Source organism: Cottoperca gobio, chromosome 9 (assembly GCF_900634415.1).
Source record: "Cottoperca gobio chromosome 9, fCotGob3.1, whole genome shotgun sequence".
In the NCBI taxonomy this organism is placed as follows: Eukaryota; Metazoa; Chordata; class Actinopteri; order Perciformes; family Bovichtidae; genus Cottoperca; species Cottoperca gobio.
Window position 1 is genome coordinate 23,168,677 of NC_041363.1, and position 20,943 is coordinate 23,189,619.

The window sequence follows — 20,943 nt, forward strand, 5'->3', positions numbered from 1 at the left end:
AAAAAATTACTACATCGTCTATCAAATAGCGGTTTTTATTTTGGACTAATATATGGGCGACTTGATTATTTATCATCTGGTTTGATTATAGTTGTACTATCTTCTTTTATTACTTTTCATCACTTAAGATGGGAGTTTAAATAACTACTGTCTCACACTTCACGTGCGAGTTTAAGCATGTTTATGCATGAGCGTATGAATGATCCATGTTCGATGCGTGTACGTGCATTGTGACGTTGTTATCAAGTGTTTGTGTGATGCAGCGATTTGGAGCCCAAGACAAATTTCCCTGCGTGACAAAAAGTATATTTGATTAATCAAAATAGAACAACCAATTAGGAAAAAAACTAAAAGGTTCAGCCCTTACTTATACACGTGTTCCTATTGTGAAATATTCCTCTAGAGATCGGGATCAACTAAATATGCCTAGCAGGGCAGGCACATACTTGGCTGGTCCCCACATTGACGCTAAGTGGTGCTTAATGACAGACTCTGCAGCTCGGAGATTTATACCATTTCATAATTAATTGCAGATGCTTTAGGGTTCTTTCATCTTAAATTATAGTAGAATAACTGAATAGTAATATACAGCATCCAACAATACCATGAAAACAATGCAGTGAGATTGGAGTCATTCGAGTCAATAGAATAACAACTGAGGGAGATGAAAGCAGAGACGTGAAAATGGATTTTAAAAGCTCAAGTCTACTCTACGCTCCTGGTTTAGCATTCTTCTGCTCTAGTTCTTGTGAAGGCGCATGAAAGCCCAGACTTTACCTTGTGTGCTCCGTCTGACCTATATTCCCTGTTCTCTCAGATGCTGTCTGAGCGTCACCTCAACTGTGAACTCGAGATGGAGAGCAACCAAGGAAAAGCTCTGGCGTAAAAAAAATAAAAATAGAAAAAGAGGCCCAGCGCAGCATCAAAGGAGAGCCGATAAGAAGAGTTGTTGATGCCGTGCAAATTGAATCAGACTTTATCCCCCCCCGGTTATTCAAGGACACAGCCACGGTGGTAGCGTGGCCGTGGTTGACCTTTTCTGTTAGAAATCTGCATTTGTTTGTTCCCGTTGGAGTTCAACCTAACTGAGGTTACAGTAAGTATCCAGAAGGAATTTAAAAATAAAGAACATAAACCCGCTTCATATTAAAAAAGGACTTTGTGTATTCAATTTCTCTCTCAGCCTAATATTTCAGGCCATTCTATGTTCTCTCTTTTTTTTTTTATCTAAATTTTGCTTAAATTCCTGTAATGTAAGCTTAAAGTATTAGTCATTTTCCTCACAGCACTGAAAACGTTCTTTGTTCTGTTTCTGGATGCAGTTGTTTATCTTGTTGCCCACATTAGTCGATGCATTACTGTGTGTTTGGCTCCCTCCTGTGTACAAAGTAAAAATGACACGCGTGTCTTTAACAAATGTCCTCTTGAAATGCTGCAGCAGCACAACTGAAGAATTCCATTATTCATAAAGATTATTCATCTGGACTTTGTTGAGGGAATATGAAGCCTGGACGCCGGATGATTGAAAGTTCCAGGAAAAAGCCAGTAAGTGGACATTTGAGTTGGGACTGTTTTGTCTAATTACTATTTCTTAAAAAAGGTCAAGAATGATGTTTGACATTCAATTTCTATTCAAATTATTTTAAGTTTCATTATCTATAAAGTACATTTGCTTGCATCTATACACATTTGTGTATTCTTTCTTCTCCCATGCACAGGTGGAAATGTTTATGCATCTTGCAGATTAGTAATTGCACTGAAAATTGAGCATCTTTCAATAAAGCGTTACAAGAATGGTCTGTGATGCTAAGATTTTAGGCCCAACGCAGACAAGAAGTCCTAAAAGAGCCATGGATTAAATCATAGCATCTACTAAACTAGCCCAGTCAACAGATTCATCTCCGTCAAGGAATAGCAAATGAAAGGCCGTGTGACGCGGCTAAAAAGCTTCAGGAGAACCCATGAAGTGCCCCTCAAAAATAAAGCGAATTAACATTTTTGGAAATATTCCCTTTTTAGTTTCCCTCTTCCATGAGGTCAGAGGTCAGAGACAGAATTCGGTCCTCCAGTTAAAGTAACTGACTGTTTGAGTAATCATGGGATTAAAGTCACAAGGAAATGATGAGAGTTCTTGATAAAGACGTTACCTTAGCAAGCCTGGAAGCTCCTATTCCCTGCCATATACGGATAAATGACACATTCATTTAATGCTTAGTATCTAATCAACAGCCAAATGTAAGTGATGTTTGGCTGGCTGATTTTCCCCGACAGGCTAGAGCTTTGAACCGGTTGAGTGATGAACTCCCATCACTCTGGTTGTGTTCATACAAATATTTCATTTGCTTAAATAAACCAGGAGGAATCTTTGAATTCTCAAAGTATAATCTCTTCATGAGCTTGAGCGATTTATTTTCACCACCTAACTTTCTCTTTCCATTTCATATTCCTCTCTCCTTCTCTTGTAGGACTGTGCCGTTTTCAATAACTTTAAATTAGTGTGAGAGTGTTTTATCTTACAGCGTTTAGTGCGTCTGTCTTCTTGGCCACTGGCTGCTTCATAGTGGAAGCCAGGAGCTGGTCCCCCTTGTAGTCTTTGTACAGCTCAGCTAAGGTCTCCCTGGTTTCCAGATTGGTGGTCTTCAGGTGGTACGCCGGGTCCAGCTTGGCCTTTTCCTCATCTGAGCCGTGCCAGGGAAAGGAGAGCAAGAGGAAGGAAATGGTTTAAGCAAGGCACTTCCATATTCCATCACGACTCAAATCCAAAAGGAAACAAAAAGGCAGAATTCCCCATCAACAATAGTTGGATAACTCACCGGGATCCAACAACTTCAGGTTGTTTTTTACGTGGAAGAAGTCAGACACGTTGAATTTATCCAGGTTTGTGGGGTCCTACAAAGACAAACAAAAGAAATGAAACTGAATTTTCCCCCAAATGATGTGCTTTCAACTTTGCAAACTAAAATAAAGCAACAACCCACCTGAAGCACTATAATGTCCTTTCTGGTGAAGGGTTCGTCGGTCAGCAGGTCTTTATAACATTTGGTCTTAATGTTGAGTTGCTCAACAGCCTGATGGGAAAAGACATATTAAAACAAACAAAAGCCTCTCTTGGCACAGACTTAGGAAAAGGGAAAATTCTCCACTTTTTATGTGGATGTCCAATCAGTGTTGAAGGGGGAACTTGGATTTCTCAGTTAATATAGTACACACTGAGGAGTTCATTGCTTCAATGGACTACATTTACCTCCACTTCATATAGGTGAAAGGGAAAATGAAGTTAATTTGACTCTTTCTTAATTGTCACTCAATAGAAATAGAACCTTTTTGATTTGTAAATGTCGTCCACTCGGCAAACTAGTACTCAAAAAAAATAGGATAATCAGCGAGATCTACATGTGGATTGTCAAGAAGCTCCTGTACAGCTGATAGATATATGTTTAGAGGGAAGAAGAAGAATAAAAGGTGGTGTGCATATATAGATGATGTGATCCTGGATGTCTGGACTCCTGGTGGATCTGCAGCATGTCAGCAAGCAGGGATGGATACAGAGGAGGACCAGGTGTGTATGTGTATGTGTGTGTGTGTGTGTGTGTATGTGCATGTGTATGTGTATGTGTGTGTGTGTATGTGTGTGTGTGTGTGTGAGACATTGATCAGCATTACTAAAGTATTTGTCCGAGTTCACCAACCTCATAAGAATACACGTTGCCGGTGACCTTGTTGGTCACAAAGTGAGAATTATTTGTGAACACGTTGTACAGAACAGGGCAGTGATACTTTCCTGGAACAAAATGAAAAGAGAATCAGAAGCAAGCAGTCGCTCTCAACCTGCTGCCACAGGCTGAAAACTCATCTCCTCCAGAAGTCAAGAAATAACTCATGTACTGTGCCTGCTGACTGATATCACCTTTCCCACATCTTCCTCTTCCACTTGCTTTAATTTGCTCTCATCCACCCACAAGAAAATATCGATTTAACACTCTTTAAATCTAATTTTATTTTTCACGCTCTCACACACAGCAGGGAAGTAAGATAAGAGCAGCTTTGATCTTTTTACGCCAAACTACTGACAGATGTGGGTGATTATAATCGGAAAAGGTTTAGCTCTAATGATAATATCAACTTATTATCCCCGTAGTTTCTACGAGAATCCTTGAAGGTTAAAGTACACTGAACACATGCTTATTTACCATCGCTGTTCTTGGCAATGTTAAGTTTGATGAGGGACTTTACTTCCAGTTTCTGTGGGAAAGAAGAAAAACAAAAAACATTTTTTTTAAAGTGATGGAAGAAAGCATCACATTTTCTTTAAAAGCCAATTAAAACATTTTACAAAACTCTCCCAGAGATCATCTCGGTGGACTCCTCTTCAAGTCTTTGAACTGTGACTCAGATGTTTATTAAGTTTTTATATTCTGCTTTTCAATACATTACTGAATTGATCTGTAAACACAACTGCACAACTAATGACACTGAATTAGGCCCTGAACAATTCATAACAAATAAAAAGTAAATAATGTGAGTCATTTTAAATAGTGCTTTAAAGAAGCATTAAAAGTCTCATTTAATTTACAGTTTGTGTGAACAATAAAATATTCGTCAATTTACATGTAATCCTCTGAAGTATGGCTGCAACAAATTATTAATATAATTATCAAATCTTTCAATGAATCTGTTAATTGTCTATAAAATCAGAAATGAGTCAGAAAATAATGAAAAATGTAGACTACAATTCCCCAGTGTCCAATGCGTCAAATGTCTTTTATTGTCTGACCAACAGACACAAATCCAAAAGATATTAATCTTACAATGATGTGGAATCAAGAAAGCAGATAAATCGTCACATTTGAGAAGCTGGAACAAGTAAAAGTAAAAGTTTGGTATTTTTCGCTTGATAAATTACTTAAATCGAATAACAAAATTGTTGATGATTATTTTTCAGCACTTCTTTAAAGCAATGGCCGAAATTTGTATGTACTGTAAGTTTAAATATGTAAATTGCATTTTTTACTTACGCATTTGTATTAATTGTACAAGTAGTATGTGTGTCTGTCAGCTCAAGACAATGCCAGTAGCTATATTTGGTACAATGCATTTCTTCTCTTTGTAGCAGATTAATATTTTCTTTACATAGTAACTGATCAATCTACTAAACTATAATATGAAGGTTAATATTTTAACCACCAAGAAGCTGACTGGTTTGGCTGCACAATGCGTGTGGTTTGCTTACCTCTCCAGAGATCGGATTAGTACCATACCGCTTGATCCATGGAATAATGCTCCTGAAACACAAGGTAGAAGGGAAGGGATCTTTACTTAAGGTCAAACTAGAAACAATCACAATGAGTTCAACATGTGAGCTACAATGTTTTCAACAACAAACATCCTTCATCCTTATGTTTGGCGACTTTAACATGTTGCTTTCCTTTTGTGTTTAGCACAACATCAACATTAGAGACACAAGGAGGAGGATTACTAAGAGCTCCTTGTATCAACATTTATATCTTAACCTGAACTAGTGTTGAGCTGCCACACAAATCATGCCACAGACGGACCATTAAAAACGTCCTTAACAAGACTCTAGCACCAGGCCAAAGCAAACACTAAGACACAGCTGACGGTAAAAGGTCTCTTATAAATCAGACATGCCTATTGTAAGTTAGCATAATCGACTTACAGCAGGTCAAAGACGACTCCCTCCTCAGTACACACAGGATACTCAAAGGGCTGCAGGGACAAGCTGAAATGTTTCAGAGAAAACTGTTAAGTCAAAATGAGACTAATGTTGTATAATTTACAATAACTCAGCAAAAACATACAGTCAAGCCGGAAAGTCTGCACAACCCCTTTCACCTTCACCATGTTTTATTACGTTACCGACTTATTCTACAATAGATTGAGTTCATTTTCTGTCTCATAATTCTAAATTATAGATAGATCGAAACATTTTTTAATAGATCTAAAGTACCTCTGTGCTAGAGATGAGGTTAACAAGTCTCTTCTTACCTGCAGTGGTCAAATGAAAGCCGTCTGAAGTTTGCCTGTGGGATTACTGAAAAGTAAAAACATAATTTGGCATTCATTTCCAAACATCCACATGATTTTTAAAAAGACATTTTCAAAAGCAGTTACACGACACATACATTTGAAGACCACGATGGGTGAAATCACAGATATTAAAGCTGGATTGCAGCACTTTTGTCTCTCCCCTCTGGCAGTGAGAGTAATTACCAGAGGGAGAGACCATAACAATGAAGCAGCAGCTTGGAGTATGGCGGAAGCTACAAGTGGCTGCTCCAGATAAAAAATAAACTCAGCATTTTGAGAAAGAATTCAAAAAACATTTGCACTGGTAGACTTAAAAGAGAGCGCTCCCAGGTAGCGGGGCAGATGCGTCAAGTTCAACTGCAGGCATACGTGCGCCAATGCAGGAACGTCGCCACAGACACCAGGCATATCCTGTATACTGCGAAATACAGAGAGATTTCCTTGACTGAGATAGGCTTAATCAGCATTTTGTGAACTTGTTTGGCAAGGGCTTGAATGTAACTAACCTTCATTTATATGTAAAAGTCCCACACTCCAGCTTTAAAATTGTTTTACTAGCCTCCAACAAATTCAGTGTAGCAATATACACCGAATTGCCAGTGAATTAAGTCCATCTACTGTAGCTTAAAGGGGGGAGAGAGAGGGGACGACATGCAGCAAAGGGCCAGAGGACAGAAGAAGAAAGAATTCTGCCACACAATATCGTGTTCAACTTTCTCTGTCATCTAATCGTTGCTTTTTTTCTTGTGAATTACTTGATATGTTTACCTCCTCAGGTCTTTAAAAGTTATTCATATAAAAGAAAACAATTCTTTGGGTTGAACTGATCACAACAGGTAAACGCATGCAATCGCTGACAAGGGGTGGCATGTAGACACATTGCTTTCTTTTGAGTGGTCCCCAGCCAAAACTTTGGGGACAGTCAGTCTTATAGAACAGCCCAAGATTTTGGAAAGGTTACAAGTTGTCAGTGTATAGCGAGAGGTGTCGATTCAAATATGTGGTTATTTTGGACGCTGTAGTTTGTGGTGCTGTTATATATTAATCTATCTTCATTGATATAGATGGGATTGGCCTCAAAATTCTGCATAAAGTTGAATCAATGTCTCTTTAAAGTAGTTTCAACAAAAACTAAAACATACTTCATGAAGGTCGGACTTATTGTAGGGGTGTTGTATTAGACTGCATTAGTTTTAGCTGGTGTACCTAATAAACTGGCAAGCAGTTGTGTAATGTAGCTCAAGTAATATACTAAAGTACAATTTTGGTGTACTTGGACATTCCTTGAGTATTTAATTCTATGCCACTCTTCAAATGTAGATTATCAATATAAAATATTAGAGCTGAAACGATTAGGTGATTAATCAATAAGTTAGTTGACAGAAAAATAATTGGCAGCTATTTTGATGATAATTCAATCGTTTCAGTCACTACAATATTGTCTAATTCTAGCCTCTCAAATTAAAAGATTTCCTGCTTTTCTTTGTCATTTATCATTGTTAAATAAATCATTAAATAATTTTTTTTGGGTATTTGGACTTTTGCCAATTTGTTTGACGTTCAATAGACGCAACGATTATTGATTAATTGAAGAATTATGATTAATAATAATAATAGAAATAAATCGGTAGTTGCAGCCCTACAAAAATATAAATGAACTAATAATTTATTATTATTATTATTATTATTATTATTATTATTATTATTATTATTATTATTGGTTAAGCTACCCAACAATATATATATATAAATATCGGTATTTAAATTAGCCCCTTTATGCATAATAAAAACTTTCCAAGTATTTTTGAATGCAGGACTTTTACTTTTAACATTATTTCTACACTGTAGTATTGCTACTTTTACTTGAGTTAAAGATCCGAGTACTTCCACCATTTGGTTAGAATATAAAATATATAAGAGACAATACGCTATTAATAACTATTATGGTTTGTTTTAACATGGTAACGTTAACGTTGTAATTGAATTCAGCAAAATATATATAAATACAACTCACCTGTTTGCTTCCCTCCATAGAAGTGTGTGTACTCAGAACATGTGATGTACCTGTACGGCAGATATTCATATAAATAAGAGGAAAAACAATGAAACAAACCTTAAATAAAGTTGAACCTAACGTAAAGCCAGAAGTAACAAGCTGTAAGTTAGCTAGCTCGTTAGCAAACACAATTAGCTAGCTAAGCTAGCAACAAGACACGCTAAGTGGTGCAGTGTATTGTTCAGGATGATTTGATACTCACATTTTATCTTTTTGGTGCTGTCGCTTCCCCATTTTGAGTTTGTGTGTGGATCCCAAGGATTATTTACTGTAATAACGATAGACTTTATCGTCAACAAAACACACCATTCGCCTTTTTGTGACTTCCTGTTTACGTTCTTCGTCGTCGTCTTAAACTTCGTAGCACTTATAAAAAGGCAGTCTGCTGCCCCCCGCAGGAAGAATGGATAAAGCAATAACAATAACATTTTCTTTACTTTTGGCCCTGGCCTCTGCCTGTTTTTCTTTCTTTCTTAGTTTATAAATGAACAATTATTATTAAATGCTTCTTTTTTTTAAGAGCCAGAATTAGGCTATTTTTCATCTGTAGTCCCTGGCCAATGTGTTACAAAAGGCTTTCTAAAATATATCAAAGTAAAAACCAAAACAGAGAATGCTTTAAAGATTAGAAAAGGATGCACAGTTGTTAAAAGCAGTAGAAGCAATAGTGACAGAACATTTCCTACATTTTTAACACTTTCTTATATCACATCTACAGTGAATTATTATGCACATACAAGAACATGACTGGAGCATTCAGTTCAAAATGAAGAGGAACACCATATTCCTCTTGGCTCTGTGCCTTTGTTTTTTGATTTAATGCTTCTACTAAAAAGATCATTTAAATGAAAATATGTATTTATTCCCTGCCACTTTTGCTCATTTGTCACCTGTGAAAATCTTCAAAAAGATCTTTGAAATGTTTGTGAAGATTATTTTGCTTTATAATGCACATTTCTCTTGTCAATTTCCATGTGAGCACATTGCACTGAATACAGCGGAGGTATTTATTATAAAACCCATTTTCATTCTCATCTTCTACGCTGGGTGCATAGCAATCCATTCATATGTAATTTGAATGTTATAACTTGGTGTCTATTACTTCTCTTTGTTCCCCCTCTTGCATTTTCCACTCTGTAACTATGCTTTCAATGTGTACCATGTAACTACCCAACAAACATGACAAACAAAACAATGCAAAATTAATTAATCTACAATGAGTTTATTTTGACTTGGCATTTCATTTATTGAAGGTATTTCCATAATTATGGTTAATCATTTACTTCTTCTAACAAGCGAAGGGAGCAAACAGAACCGGTTAGAGGCATGATCCACAGCCAGGTGGTTAGTAATGTGTGTTATGTGCAGCAGAAGATACATTCACACATGTCCTTGTCTGAAGCACGGGCACATTATACTGGTAATACCAACCCCTTTCCCCAAAAAACATAACAAAAAGAATAAGAGATTAAAGGGTGAATCCATCATAAGCAAGAATTAAACAAAACCCTTTATGGATAAAGGATACTGTGGAGCAATGGTGGTTGTATATAAAAATATAATACAGAGCAGCATCACTGCCTGCATACCTGAGTTAAAACTGGCTTTCATTTCTCCCATCACTCATAGCACTTATGAAGGAAACACACCAGAACAAAGATCACAAACTATAGCTTTCACACAGAACTTCATTTTACACAGTAAAAGACTCAACCGCCATTTAATGTTCTCGTCATTGGCACTTTCTCTGTCGGGCTAACCAAACTTTGATGGCAATCATGAACAAAGGTTGGGTTACCAGACACTGACAAACATACATTTTTATTAATGACAAAAACAAGAATTTAACAGTAAGGAATTAGAGCACACACTGACAAAAGCAAAGGGGGTTGAAGAGCCAGTTAGTGAAGTCGATCGTAGTTGTTTGCTTGGAAAGTGCAATAATATGTGGATTCTTTTCTTACAGAGCAAAATGAAATGTTCACAATCCTGTTCCCTTTGAGAACAATTGAAGTCCTTATATACTCGTGGCGAGTGATTTCTCAGTACCGTCCTGAAAATAAAACGTGTTTTCTCCAGTAAAATGTCTGCAGTTTGATGAAACAGTCTACGAGTGTTCTGGTGAAAAAAGAAAAATCACCGCAAATCCATCATGGACACAGTGTCATCGGTGAGGTTGACATGTCCAGCGTGCTGAAAAAGAGAAACCGATTTGAGTTAGAGTCTGGAATTAAAAAAACTACAATGCAGTACTGCTTGTAAAAATATATTTAACACATTAACGATGGCCATTATTGAAAAGGTACATTTAAAAGAAAAAACAGAAGTTAAAATATACGAAAACAATGAAATCTTTCCTTGTTAAAAACAGACTCTATATTTTAGACAGACAGATTGTTAGAGTTGGTTTACCCAAATTACAATCAAAAATCTCTCTTAAGGACACATATTATGCAAACCTTTAGGTTCATACTTGTATTTGAGCTTCTACTACAACATGTTTACATTATCTGACTGAATATACCTGTATACACCCTCTGTCTGAAATGCTCCATTTTAGCAGCTGCCTCTCAAACCTTCTTGTTTTTGTAATTTGACAAATTAAAACAAGACAAAAAAGTCTGCCTGTGGCCTTAAATGATCACACTATGTCCTGGGGCAAAGTGTGCACTCGTATCAAGAAATAACCCATTTGTATTAGAAACAGGTGAACAAACCCCCCCCCCCCCCATCTTTTACATTTGTTTTCAGTGTGAGACAAAACTGCCAGTAGAGGTGTACTCACTGTAAATAGAGGGGGGTCTTTGCTGTGAGGGTGAAAGCCTTTCTGTTTACATGTGGAGATCTCATCTGTTCCTCGATCCGTCAACCTGAAGTAACCGATCCTGTGACAAACACAATCGCACACGATCACACTTTAGCATAGAGAGACTGAGGAAAATACACACAGAGCTTTCTATAAACGGCAGACTACTTTGTTATGTTTATTGTAATAAAAAAGCAAGTTGTGATTTGCTATGCGTGTACATTTTACAACCACTTGCCCCTGCTTCAAAACCATGCAAGTGTGCCCCCACATGCTGTATATGGATGTGTTTGTATGTCCGGTGTGTGCACGCTCAGCTGAGAAGATGTGTTCTGCAGAGTAGAGGGCGGAGAGTCGTCTTCGGTGTTTGACAAACATTTGCAAAATAATTGATGACAAACCACATTAAGATTTGCATTGATGGCACAGACAGGGGACATCCTTATTACACGGGCTAATTCAGAAAACACCAGTGGCAGCAACTTGACAACTGCACAGTAATCATTAAAAGGTCCACTGAAAGCGCTGCATTTCAATCAATGCCACGCAGACATTTATTGGTTTAATGAATGAAGGAATGTTGCAATAATCTTTATTTACAATACGTCTTTTACAGCAGAGATCTCTTAGACGCGTTGCAAACACACTAAAACAGGTCATCTTAAACTTGTATAATGTCGCTTTTGTATTTTTGGCCATTGACCAATAATGCAAACTAATGTCAGATGCCCCAAATATTGTTTTAAACGCAGGCCGCTGCGGTAAGTCTCAATCTTAGAACATGGGGCGCCCGCTCTATGAGCCACATCATACATTTGATCCATGTCTTGATGAATCTCACAGTGAAGGCGTCAATAAATCAATAAATCAGATAATATAAATAAGGTATAATGATTCTTAATTACAAAAAGTTCTGATCAGTCAAGAACGGCGTGGCTTTAAATATTAATACAGAATCCTGAGGGCCCGATCAGAAAGAGTGCTTTTTAGCAGCCTAGGGCGACTAATTGTTTTTATTGAGAGTTTTGCGTTTTTACTGGAGTGCCCTGAATGCCTCGAGAGGAAGAAATTAAACCCAGAGCGAACAAAACGACCTGCATTTCTTTCCATTGTCCAATGGGATGAGTTGAAAGGCGGGCCTTCTGAGGTTTTTGCTGGATACCCGGAGCTATACAACTTTACCAACCGCAGTTACCGTGATCTGAACAGAAAACAGCAGCCTGGAGGAAAAGGAGTGTGGTGCTTGAGATTTCGGTATGTTGTTTTCATTCATTTAAACTGTACTATTAACTATTAGGTAGTGTACATATCATGGTTTGTGTTAACGCTAGCACTCATTCGGTCATTGACTAGCAACAACAACAAAAAATTTAAAAGATGCAGCAAACTGCAAAAAACTGATCGGGGAGTCTGTAACAACAAAAGGCCATGCGGTGCGCCTCGCGTATTGCAACTTGCAAAAAGTCTGATCGGGGTGTGATTCTGCTTTACAATAATTCACAAAAAAAAATTAAATTCAGGAAAACAAACACTTTAAAATATGCAGTGATTAAGATCAGGGTGTATGATGGAATAGTGGCATTACAATGGCCCACAGGCTGTGACTCACCTCCTAGATGACTACTTTTCCCCCACTGTCTGGCTACTCCATAAATCCCCATCCCCCCCCCCACCCCACCCCCCATATGTAATGTTTATAATGACTCACTCATTAAACTTAGGCGAGCAGACGATAGCGATGGCCTCCGGCATCATCATCTGGTAGGAGCAGTGTGTGTGGAGGTCGACGCTGGACAGGAAGGCAGTCTGTGTGGGGTGAGTCTGGGAAACACACAGTGGACACACTTCAGTTTACATCAACTGCTTTTCAATGCACAAACACATACGGTATGTTTCATTGATATTCTTTCTTCCATTTGTTGACAGAAATGAACCCGACAAGTAAGAAGGACCCCGACGCAAGCGCACTCTACTTTATCCCGCTTATTACACGGCTACGAAATAAATGCTGTAAAGAAATGCTGTGTTTGGAGATTAGAACTGCATCCATAGCAGTCGTCTGTTATTCATAGCAGTCGTCTGTTATTCATAGCAGTGGTCTGTTATTCATAGCAGTGGTCTGTTATCCATAGCAGTGGTCTGTTATCCATAGCAGTGGTCTGTTATCCATAGCAGTGGTCTGTTATCCATAGCGGTCGTCTGTTATTCATAGCGGTCGTCTGTTATCCATAGCGGTCGTCTGTTATCCATAGCGGTCGTCTGTTATTCATAGCGGTCGTCTGTTATCCATAGCGGTCGTCTGTTATCCATAGCGGTCGTCTGTTATCCATAGCGGTCGTCTGTTATCCATAGCGGTCGTCTGTTATTCATAGCAGTGGTCTGTTATCCATAGCAGTGGTCTGTTATCCATAGCAGTGGTCTGTTATCCATAGCAGTGGTCTGTTATTCATAGCAGTCGTCTGTTATTCATAGCAGTCGTCTGTTATCCATAGCAGTCGTCTGTTATTCATAGCAGTGGTCTGTTATTCATAGCAGTCGTCTGTTATTCATAGCAGTGGTCTGTTATTCATAGCAGTGGTCTGTTATCCATAGCAGTGGTCTGTTATCCATAGCAGTCGTCTGTTATTCATAGCAGTGGTCTGTTATTCATAGCAGTGGTCTGTTATCCATAGCAGTGGTCTGTTATCCATAGCAGTCGTCTGTTATTCATAGCAGTGGTCTGTTATTCATAGCAGTCGTCTGTTATTCATAGCAGTGGTCTGTTATTCATAGCAGTGGTCTGTTATCCATAGCAGTGGTCTGTTATCCATAGCAGTGGTCTGTTATCCATAGCAGTGGTCTGTTATCCATAGCAGTGGTCTGTTATCCATAGCAGTCGTCTGTTATTCATAGCAGTCGTCTGTTATTCATAGCAGTCGTCTGTTATTCATAGCAGTCGTCTGTTATTCATAGCAGTCGTCTGTTATTCATAGCAGTCGTCTGTTATCCATAGCAGTCGTCTGTTATCCATAGCAGTCGTCTGTTATCCATAGCAGTCGTCTGTTATCCATAGCAGTCGTCTGTTATTCATAGCAGTCGTCTGTTATCCATAGCAGTCGTCTGTTATTCATAGCAGTCGTCTGTTATTCATAGCAGTCGTCTGTTATCCATAGCAGTCGTCTGTTATTCATAGCAGTCGTCTGTTATTCATAGCAGTCGTCTGTTATTCATAGCAGTCGTCTGTTATCCATAGCAGTCGTCTGTTATAAACAGGACGTAGAATGCCGTAATTGGCATCGAGTATTCAACAAAGTCATGTGATAAATACAAATACGTTGTCATTAATAACTCAAGCTCTGTGGTGACTTTAATGAGGTAATAGTTTAATACTATTGTATATTATTTTAACTTTTGTGGAATTGTATCATAGCAATAGAAGTGGTAATAGTATGTCAAGTTATAGTTTCACACAATTCTGTTGTACCAAGTAACAAAATGAGTTGAGCCTTTTGCTTTAGATGTGTGAAAAGTTTGGTCCAATTTCATTTTGTAATTCACTGCACCATCAGTTATATTATTGTGAGTGATTTTGTATAAATTTGCCATATTGTGATATATATCAACATCTAATATTTCTCTTACTATTGCAATACTGCTCAATTCTCATGGTCATAAATTAATTGTTTATTTAAATATAATGTTTCTGTAAATGTTTCAAGAACCTTAAAAAGGTTTGTCCACTCAAGTTCCACTTCAGCAGCGTTGAGAATATGTTACTACATCTGGCAAATACAGACACAAAACATGGGATTCATTGCATCGCGTGTTCTCTTAATGTTTGTGAGTATGTGTGTACATTTTCCATTTCAGCAGGATTAGCCTGCACTCTTCTCTCTGCGATGTTTGTGGGTTACACACTATAAGGGGAGTATTTGACATAGCTTTACTCACATGTATCCAGCCCAGGGTGATGAGATCGTACTGGTCCTGTATGAGGAAGAGTTCCTCCTCATTTTCTGTGTCACAATAATCCGGTCCACCCGACTGCTTTGGTACGATGACATGGGTCACGGTAAACGCATTTCTGTTCTGGAACAAACACGAAAAAAGTGTCACGGTCACACTGTCACAGTCCTTTAAATTATGCATACCAACTGTCTGCCAAAAAGCTATCCAAGGACAAAATTAACAGAGCGCTGTCTGGTTTGCTGCTGGCAACAAAAAAAAACGCTAGGTCATGCTCATAAAAAAGTTCAAGCTTTAAATTAACCCGACCAGCGAATTACATCATTCAAACAAAAACCAAAGCAGATCTGGGAAAGGGAGAGAAGTGTCACATTATGTTCTACTCCTCCGGGGTGGGAGGTCTCCCTTCCAAAATCCACATTCCTTACATATTAATAGCCTGATGCATTCACATCCTTCGTTATTAACACTGGAAAAGGGAATTTCTTTAGTCAACCAGTTTCACTGAAAACTCCTAATTTAAAGACACGATGAGAACACTACCGTAGTTCTAATTTTTGAGAAGGGGGATCAATACTACGAGTTCAACACAGTCGCTCTGTCCCAGCAGTCTTACCAGTTTGCCACACAGGATGCCACAAGTTTCTACAGCTCGGCTCGTGTTGGCTTCGGCCAACCTCAGAAAGCTCCGGCACAGCTCAGCCGGAACAGCCAACTGCCGAAGGGCATCCACCATTGTATCTGCAAAAACCACGTAGAAGAAAACACAAAGATTCTTGTGATGTTCTGAAACAAGGCATGGTGTAAGCAGGAAATGAAGTAGGTCAGGGGGAAATCAATCAGCTCACAAGTAAAACTACTTTAAAGCAGGAGTAGGGCGGTATTTAAATCCTCTGAAGGCCAGCTCCTCGTGTCAGAAAAAGATTAACTCACTGTTGTCCCCTGGGCTGGCCAGAGAACCGGGCTTGAGCGACCGGTCAAAGGTGGGCGGGGCGGTGGCAGGTGTGCCGATGGTGGCAGGAGTGCCGATGGTGGCAGGAGGGTCATTGTATTGGTTGTTGGTGCTGCCAGGCAGGTCCCCTGGGCTCTGTGGGGCGGTGGGGGCGACCTGCGGGGGACCCTTGATGCCTGGAAGGAGAGGCATGTTGGGGGAAGGCGCGGCAGGCGTGGCAAACTCCAGGAGCACACGCTGGCGTTCCTTCTCCAGCTCCTGGCGGCGGATCATCTCCTCGAAGGCACTGAACTGCTCCTGCTCCCGCTGTCGCCGCTGCATCTCGGCTACACGCTCCCGCTCTGCATCCAGAGCTCGCTGCTTGGACTGCTCCCGCACCAACGTCTCCTGCTCCACTTTCTGAAAATATAGAGAACATGTACATGCAAGTTTGAGTTTAAGCAGGTGATGTATTTGTTGTCTATTGTTTACTACAACAGCAGTGTTGTTGCAGAATAATTCATCTGAGGCTGATTTAAATTTAAACGTACAATATTTAATTTTCTAAACAATACAACAATAACAAAAGATGAGTTGCGTGGGATCATGAGAGTTGTTCATCATCATTCAGGAGTTTGCTACCGGAAGCCGAATTACTCGCAGAGGTCTCCTCCTCTCCAAAAACAAAAGGACTAGGTGCTTGAAAACAGTAATATACTAAATAACAATGTTTCATGTTAAAAATCTGTGTTTATTCAACACAATTCTGAGGACAACCAACGTCCTGGAGGGGCTGCGAGTACTAATGTTTGCTCAGCTTGTTTCTCTGATAACTTAAGATCCAAACAGTCAGGAGGTTTTTTCCAAGAGTCAAATTATCCACAGAGGTCTCCTCCTCTCCAAAACAAACAGACCAGTGATTAAAACCCGTAAAAACACTGAAGAAAGTCCAAAATCCTTCATCTGGTTGAAATATATAGTAAAAAATGACCAAGATCTAGAAAGTGTATCGTGAAAACTGGATAAAAAGTATATTTCACAGCTTCTGGCACAAAACCACAGATTTAACTCATGCACAAAGGGGACATAAGAGGTGACCAAATGAAACGCACCTTTACCGTGATTAAAATCATGGATTTCTCAGCGAAATGATTTGAAATATTTGAGAGAATGTATGTACACAACTCAACAACATATATAACAACAGAGTTCGAGTTTAACGAATATTTTCCGTAATTGAAAGTTTATTTCTTTTTAACAAATGCCGTAAATATCTGCAGGCAGTCTGAGGACAATCTGCCAGTAAATCACAGCTTCCTGTTGAAGAGGGCCGCGAGTTCAAAATTAGCCGTAAAATCAAAAATATCTGAGGCAAAGAAGCAAAAATTAATTTTCTACAATAACATTGTTAATATCTGCCTGCTTAGGCACAATGGCCACAGTGTTTTTAGATGTCCCTGTGGCACACTATATTAGCTTGGTCTGTGTATTGATTTGATTTTTTTTATAAATGCTTTTAAACATCCGTTATTATATTCAAGGTCAATGTCGTTGTTTTGCCTCCATTTACTCTGTTAATGAACAAGCGCCTGCTTTTATTACAGCCGTGGTATGCAGATGTTGATTAATGTTTCACCCCGTTTAGGGTTTACACAACTTATTGTACAACGCTTGTAGTATTGTGTATTAGATATTTTTGTTCATTACATAATGTTAGTAAGTAATTGATCTTAATGTCTTAACCTAAAAATGTCTCTTTGAGTGTCAAAATGCATTCGTCAAAAAAGCAATTACTATGAGAGACTGCTAAAAGATTAATTTCAGTGTGTAAGAAGTAAACAGTTTACCTTTTTGACAATATACTGTGTGTACTCTTGTTCAAATCTCCGCAAAAGAGCTTTTTTCAGAATCTCTGCTTGAGGAAAAGCAATGTCCTTCAGTTTCTGGAGGAGACAGAAAAAACGTTTTGCTTCAACCTTTCATAAAAAAATGTTTTAATGCTTTATAAAGGAGAGCATGAACAATGTATGCGTACCTTTAGTGTGTCCTTCTTCTCAGGAATGTTAGCGGTCTTGTACTCCCGATGTTTGGGAAGTTTTTCTATAAAGAGACTTTGTGAAAAACAAAATCTTGTTATTAACTGATGAATCTTTGTGTGTGCCAGCACCGAGAATGCCTGTTCCAAACCTTGGCCGAAAAATTGTAATTCAGAGAAATAACAGATTACGTAGACTCTGGTTAGTTTTCCTAGAAAATTTAAAATACTGATTGGAGGAATCACAGAATGTAGAGCAGAACATGTTAAAGTCACTCTGTGTAGAATCATTTAGTGAAATTAGTCCAAAAAGATAAAATAATTCATCCAAATCCTGAGAAAGATCTTTGTTTTAACCATCTTCTCCTCCCTGAATGTTTCCTCTCAACTTGACATTTTAACCCACAGCATAGTCAATGTATTTATTTGTGTAAACCGGTCCAACAGTAATAATAAATAATATCATCAATAATAACCCAATGTAATAAATACAATAAGGGCTGATCACCAGCTCGGTCCAGCCTATCGCTGTAAACACTTACGTGATATATTTATTGAAAAGAACGAAGGCGTGTTCGATGTTGCCCTCTTCTGCGTAGATGTTAGCCATTCGGATCATCTCCATGCCGGAGCGGAAGTAGCGGCGCGGGGGCACATCATCATTAACTTCCACTGAGCTTCCCTTCTTGGTCAGAGCGCGGACTCGCTCCTCCGGCTGCAGACTGACGTCATTGTGGTCCGCCATCACGACAGCTCAACCTGGAAAACAAGCTCAAAATGTAATACTGCACGTTGGACCAACGCTTTGGTGATAAACCTGAAGCAAACCTTCTACACTGCCAGTAAGAACGCTTGTCAAAACCTCTATTGTTATTATTTTTATGTTCAATCCTTACCTGAAATATGTTTCTTTGCCCTTCAGTAGATTATGATAATTTCATAATTAAGTATCTGTTCATCCAAATCACAAACATTTACATTTTTTTACTTTCTGACTCATTGCAGATAGTTTCAAGTTGTAAGTGTAAGTATATTTTAAATACTTAGTTTTTGAGCAATCTGTCTCTGGAACTCTGAACTAACTAGAAACAATGGCGGTGAAATTTATTTGAAATAGAGTTGCTCAAAACACTTAAATTACTTTTTAAAACCAAAATAACAACATTTCATTCCAGACCACCACAAACAGTTTTCATTAAAACATTTGAAACTAATACAGTCTACAGTATACAGGATATCTGCAACAAAACTTAAAAAACTATCTGCATGGCTAGAAACCTTTGAGAAAATGTGTTTTTGCGATTTGGGCGAAAATACCCTTTTAGCAGTTGCAGCAGACAACGTACTAAACATTAGTCTTAAGGTTGATGTCAAACACTGAGTGTTTTGGATACTTTTTCTTCCAGTTTCAATGCTTTATAATAGCGACAGCCACAGTACCTAATGCACAGTTCACCTGGTAGAGCAGGCTCATGTACAAAGACTGAGTTCTTACTGCAGCAATTCAGGTTAAAAACTGACTCGCTGCCCTTTGCTGCATGTCCCATTTATTTCTATGGCTGTTTTATCAATTAAAAAGGCAAAAAGCACAAAAAATAATATTTATTTAAACTAGTTCCTAAGGGGACTTTAACTAATGTTTTATTAGAAGTTAATAACTAAATTAATATAAACACAACAATCTCTAGGCGTGATTCCTGTTGGATTTTACTCATTTTCAACAAAAATAAATATTTATTATGAATTCACAATTGTACATCTGTAAATCTGACAAATAATGCTGAAATATTGGTATTCAAAAACATTTCAAACTTAATATGGCTATGATGTGATGATCTGAAGACTTGAGCTTCCTTTTTAATTATTGCAAGACAACACATGACGCTGTATAAACTAGCACAAAGAGGCAGCCTCACACCCTGTATTGAGGCCACAACTGGCTGAGTATATTTAGAAAAAAAGGAGGGTCCATGACTCGGTTTTTTTTTTACTCTTTATTGATCAAATGACGTCAAATGTGAGATAGCTTCATCAGCATGCTGACTAATAGTTAGGTGGTTTGTATTGATTCTGTCATGATGGCTTCTTGGCTGGCCGGTACACAGAAACACAGTAAAGTCAAGAGAAAAAGGTTGTATTCAAGAGGTGTGGCTGTGATAAAAGGCGAAAAGGTGGAGGTACTTGAAAGCTTTTAGTGTTTTATACTTTCCTTGTAGTTTTAAAGAAACTAATTAAATGTTCTTCAAGTGTTTTTATCCAGTGTAGTCAAAAACCATTGTACCATCAGTCCAACAAATACAATAATCAGAAGCTGTACATTTATCACTGATCATTTGAGCAATGACAGTTAACATTTTACTCCACAATGAATACTTTTATTCTTGAAGTACATTTAGCTGCTACACACTACACACTACACACTACATGTACGGTTTTGAATGCAGGACTTTTACTTGTAGTGGAGTAGTTTTAGTGTGGTATTAGTACTGTAACTAAAGGGTCTGAATACTTCTTCCACTACTTAACCACAGCTTAATGTATATATATTACCTATAGATTCTTTATGTCCTGATTATTACAAGTTAATTTCGTGCCAGAATTAGCTTGAAAGTGTCACTCAGAAAAGGTCCAGTGGCAAAACTGTGGGCCCTTTTCAGCTCAAGTAATGAGTGGCACAACATTACTTTCACCTCATTTAGAAACCTGCTGGTCAACTGACATGCTTTGGGAGTCATAAAGATATGTTTTACCCTCCCCTGGTCTTGATATCTAGCTAGCCCTGTCACTAAAGTGATCAATGTTTCTCAACGACGTCGCGTTAGCCGCGCTAACTTAGCAAAGCACAGTACGAGTTTAAAACGGTTAACTTAAGCAGCCAACAACCACTGAGTAAATGCATCTTCATTCTTACCTGATCGAGCTGTAAACTGAAGCTCTCAGAGACCTACATACAGCTAAATCAAAATATGATCAAAATGAGTCCTCGTAAAATAAGATTCTTCAGTTGGGCTGCGGCAGCGCCTACATCTGTGGCTACACTTCCGCAATCATAACAACTTCATTCTTCTTCGTCTGTGGATTTACTGGCAGACTACAAAGCAACGTTAAAAGTGCATGTCGCC

At 38.4% G+C, this 20,943-nt stretch overlaps 2 protein-coding genes across 3 annotated transcripts in view; both read right to left on the minus strand.

Annotated features, from left to right (window-relative positions):
* ppil2 (peptidylprolyl isomerase (cyclophilin)-like 2) overlaps window positions 1-8,466 on the minus strand; it is a 28,809-nt gene extending 20,343 nt beyond the window's left edge. The window contains exons 1-10 of the mRNA XM_029439828.1: window positions 8,307-8,466; window positions 8,063-8,112; window positions 6,007-6,052; window positions 5,678-5,740; window positions 5,231-5,282; window positions 4,191-4,242; window positions 3,690-3,781; window positions 2,979-3,068; window positions 2,814-2,889; window positions 2,518-2,678 (exon numbers count right to left, since the gene is read on the minus strand). Coding sequence (XP_029295688.1) covers window positions 2,518-2,678; window positions 2,814-2,889; window positions 2,979-3,068; window positions 3,690-3,781; window positions 4,191-4,242; window positions 5,231-5,282; window positions 5,678-5,740; window positions 6,007-6,052; window positions 8,063-8,112; window positions 8,307-8,338 — 714 coding nt within the window. The 5' untranslated portion in view covers window positions 8,339-8,466. The remainder of the gene's footprint in view (window positions 1-2,517; window positions 2,679-2,813; window positions 2,890-2,978; window positions 3,069-3,689; window positions 3,782-4,190; window positions 4,243-5,230; window positions 5,283-5,677; window positions 5,741-6,006; window positions 6,053-8,062; window positions 8,113-8,306) is intronic.
* An 840-nt stretch (window positions 8,467-9,306) lies between these two features.
* On the minus strand, window positions 9,307-20,913 carry LOC115013998 (STAM-binding protein-like A). 2 transcript variants are annotated; one of them, XM_029440598.1, is made up of 10 exons: window positions 20,733-20,908; window positions 18,364-18,580; window positions 17,822-17,897; window positions 17,634-17,729; window positions 15,789-16,206; window positions 15,472-15,596; window positions 14,841-14,978; window positions 12,619-12,731; window positions 10,890-10,989; window positions 9,307-10,297 (listed from the first exon to the last, which is right to left on the minus strand). In XM_029440598.1, the coding sequence occupies exons 2-10, from the start codon at window positions 18,564-18,566 to the stop codon at window positions 10,241-10,243; spliced, it is 1,326 nt and encodes a 441-aa protein (XP_029296458.1). In that variant the 5' UTR covers window positions 18,567-18,580; window positions 20,733-20,908; the 3' UTR covers window positions 9,307-10,240. The 2 variants fall into 2 exon arrangements, with proteins under 2 accessions (XP_029296458.1, XP_029296459.1); XM_029440599.1 differs by lacking the exons at window positions 9,307-10,297; window positions 10,890-10,989 and adding an exon at window positions 11,002-12,130 and having other exon boundaries at window positions 20,733-20,913.
* Between the last annotated feature and the right edge of the window lie 30 nt (window positions 20,914-20,943).

Bases quoted from the DNA above. Each gene is read 5' to 3' on its own strand.
- LOC115013998 (XM_029440598.1), bottom strand. From the start codon at position 18,566: ATGGCGGACCACAATGACGTCAGTCTGCAGCCGGAGGAGCGAGTCCGC. The intron at 17,898-18,363 runs GTAAGTGTTTAC...TTTTTCACAAAG, and splicing joins CTTTTCAATAAATATATCAC to TCTCTTTATAGAAAAACTTC. The intron at 14,979-15,471 runs GTAAGACTGCTG...TGTTTGTTCCAG, and splicing joins GCATCCTGTGTGGCAAACTG to AACAGAAATGCGTTTACCGT.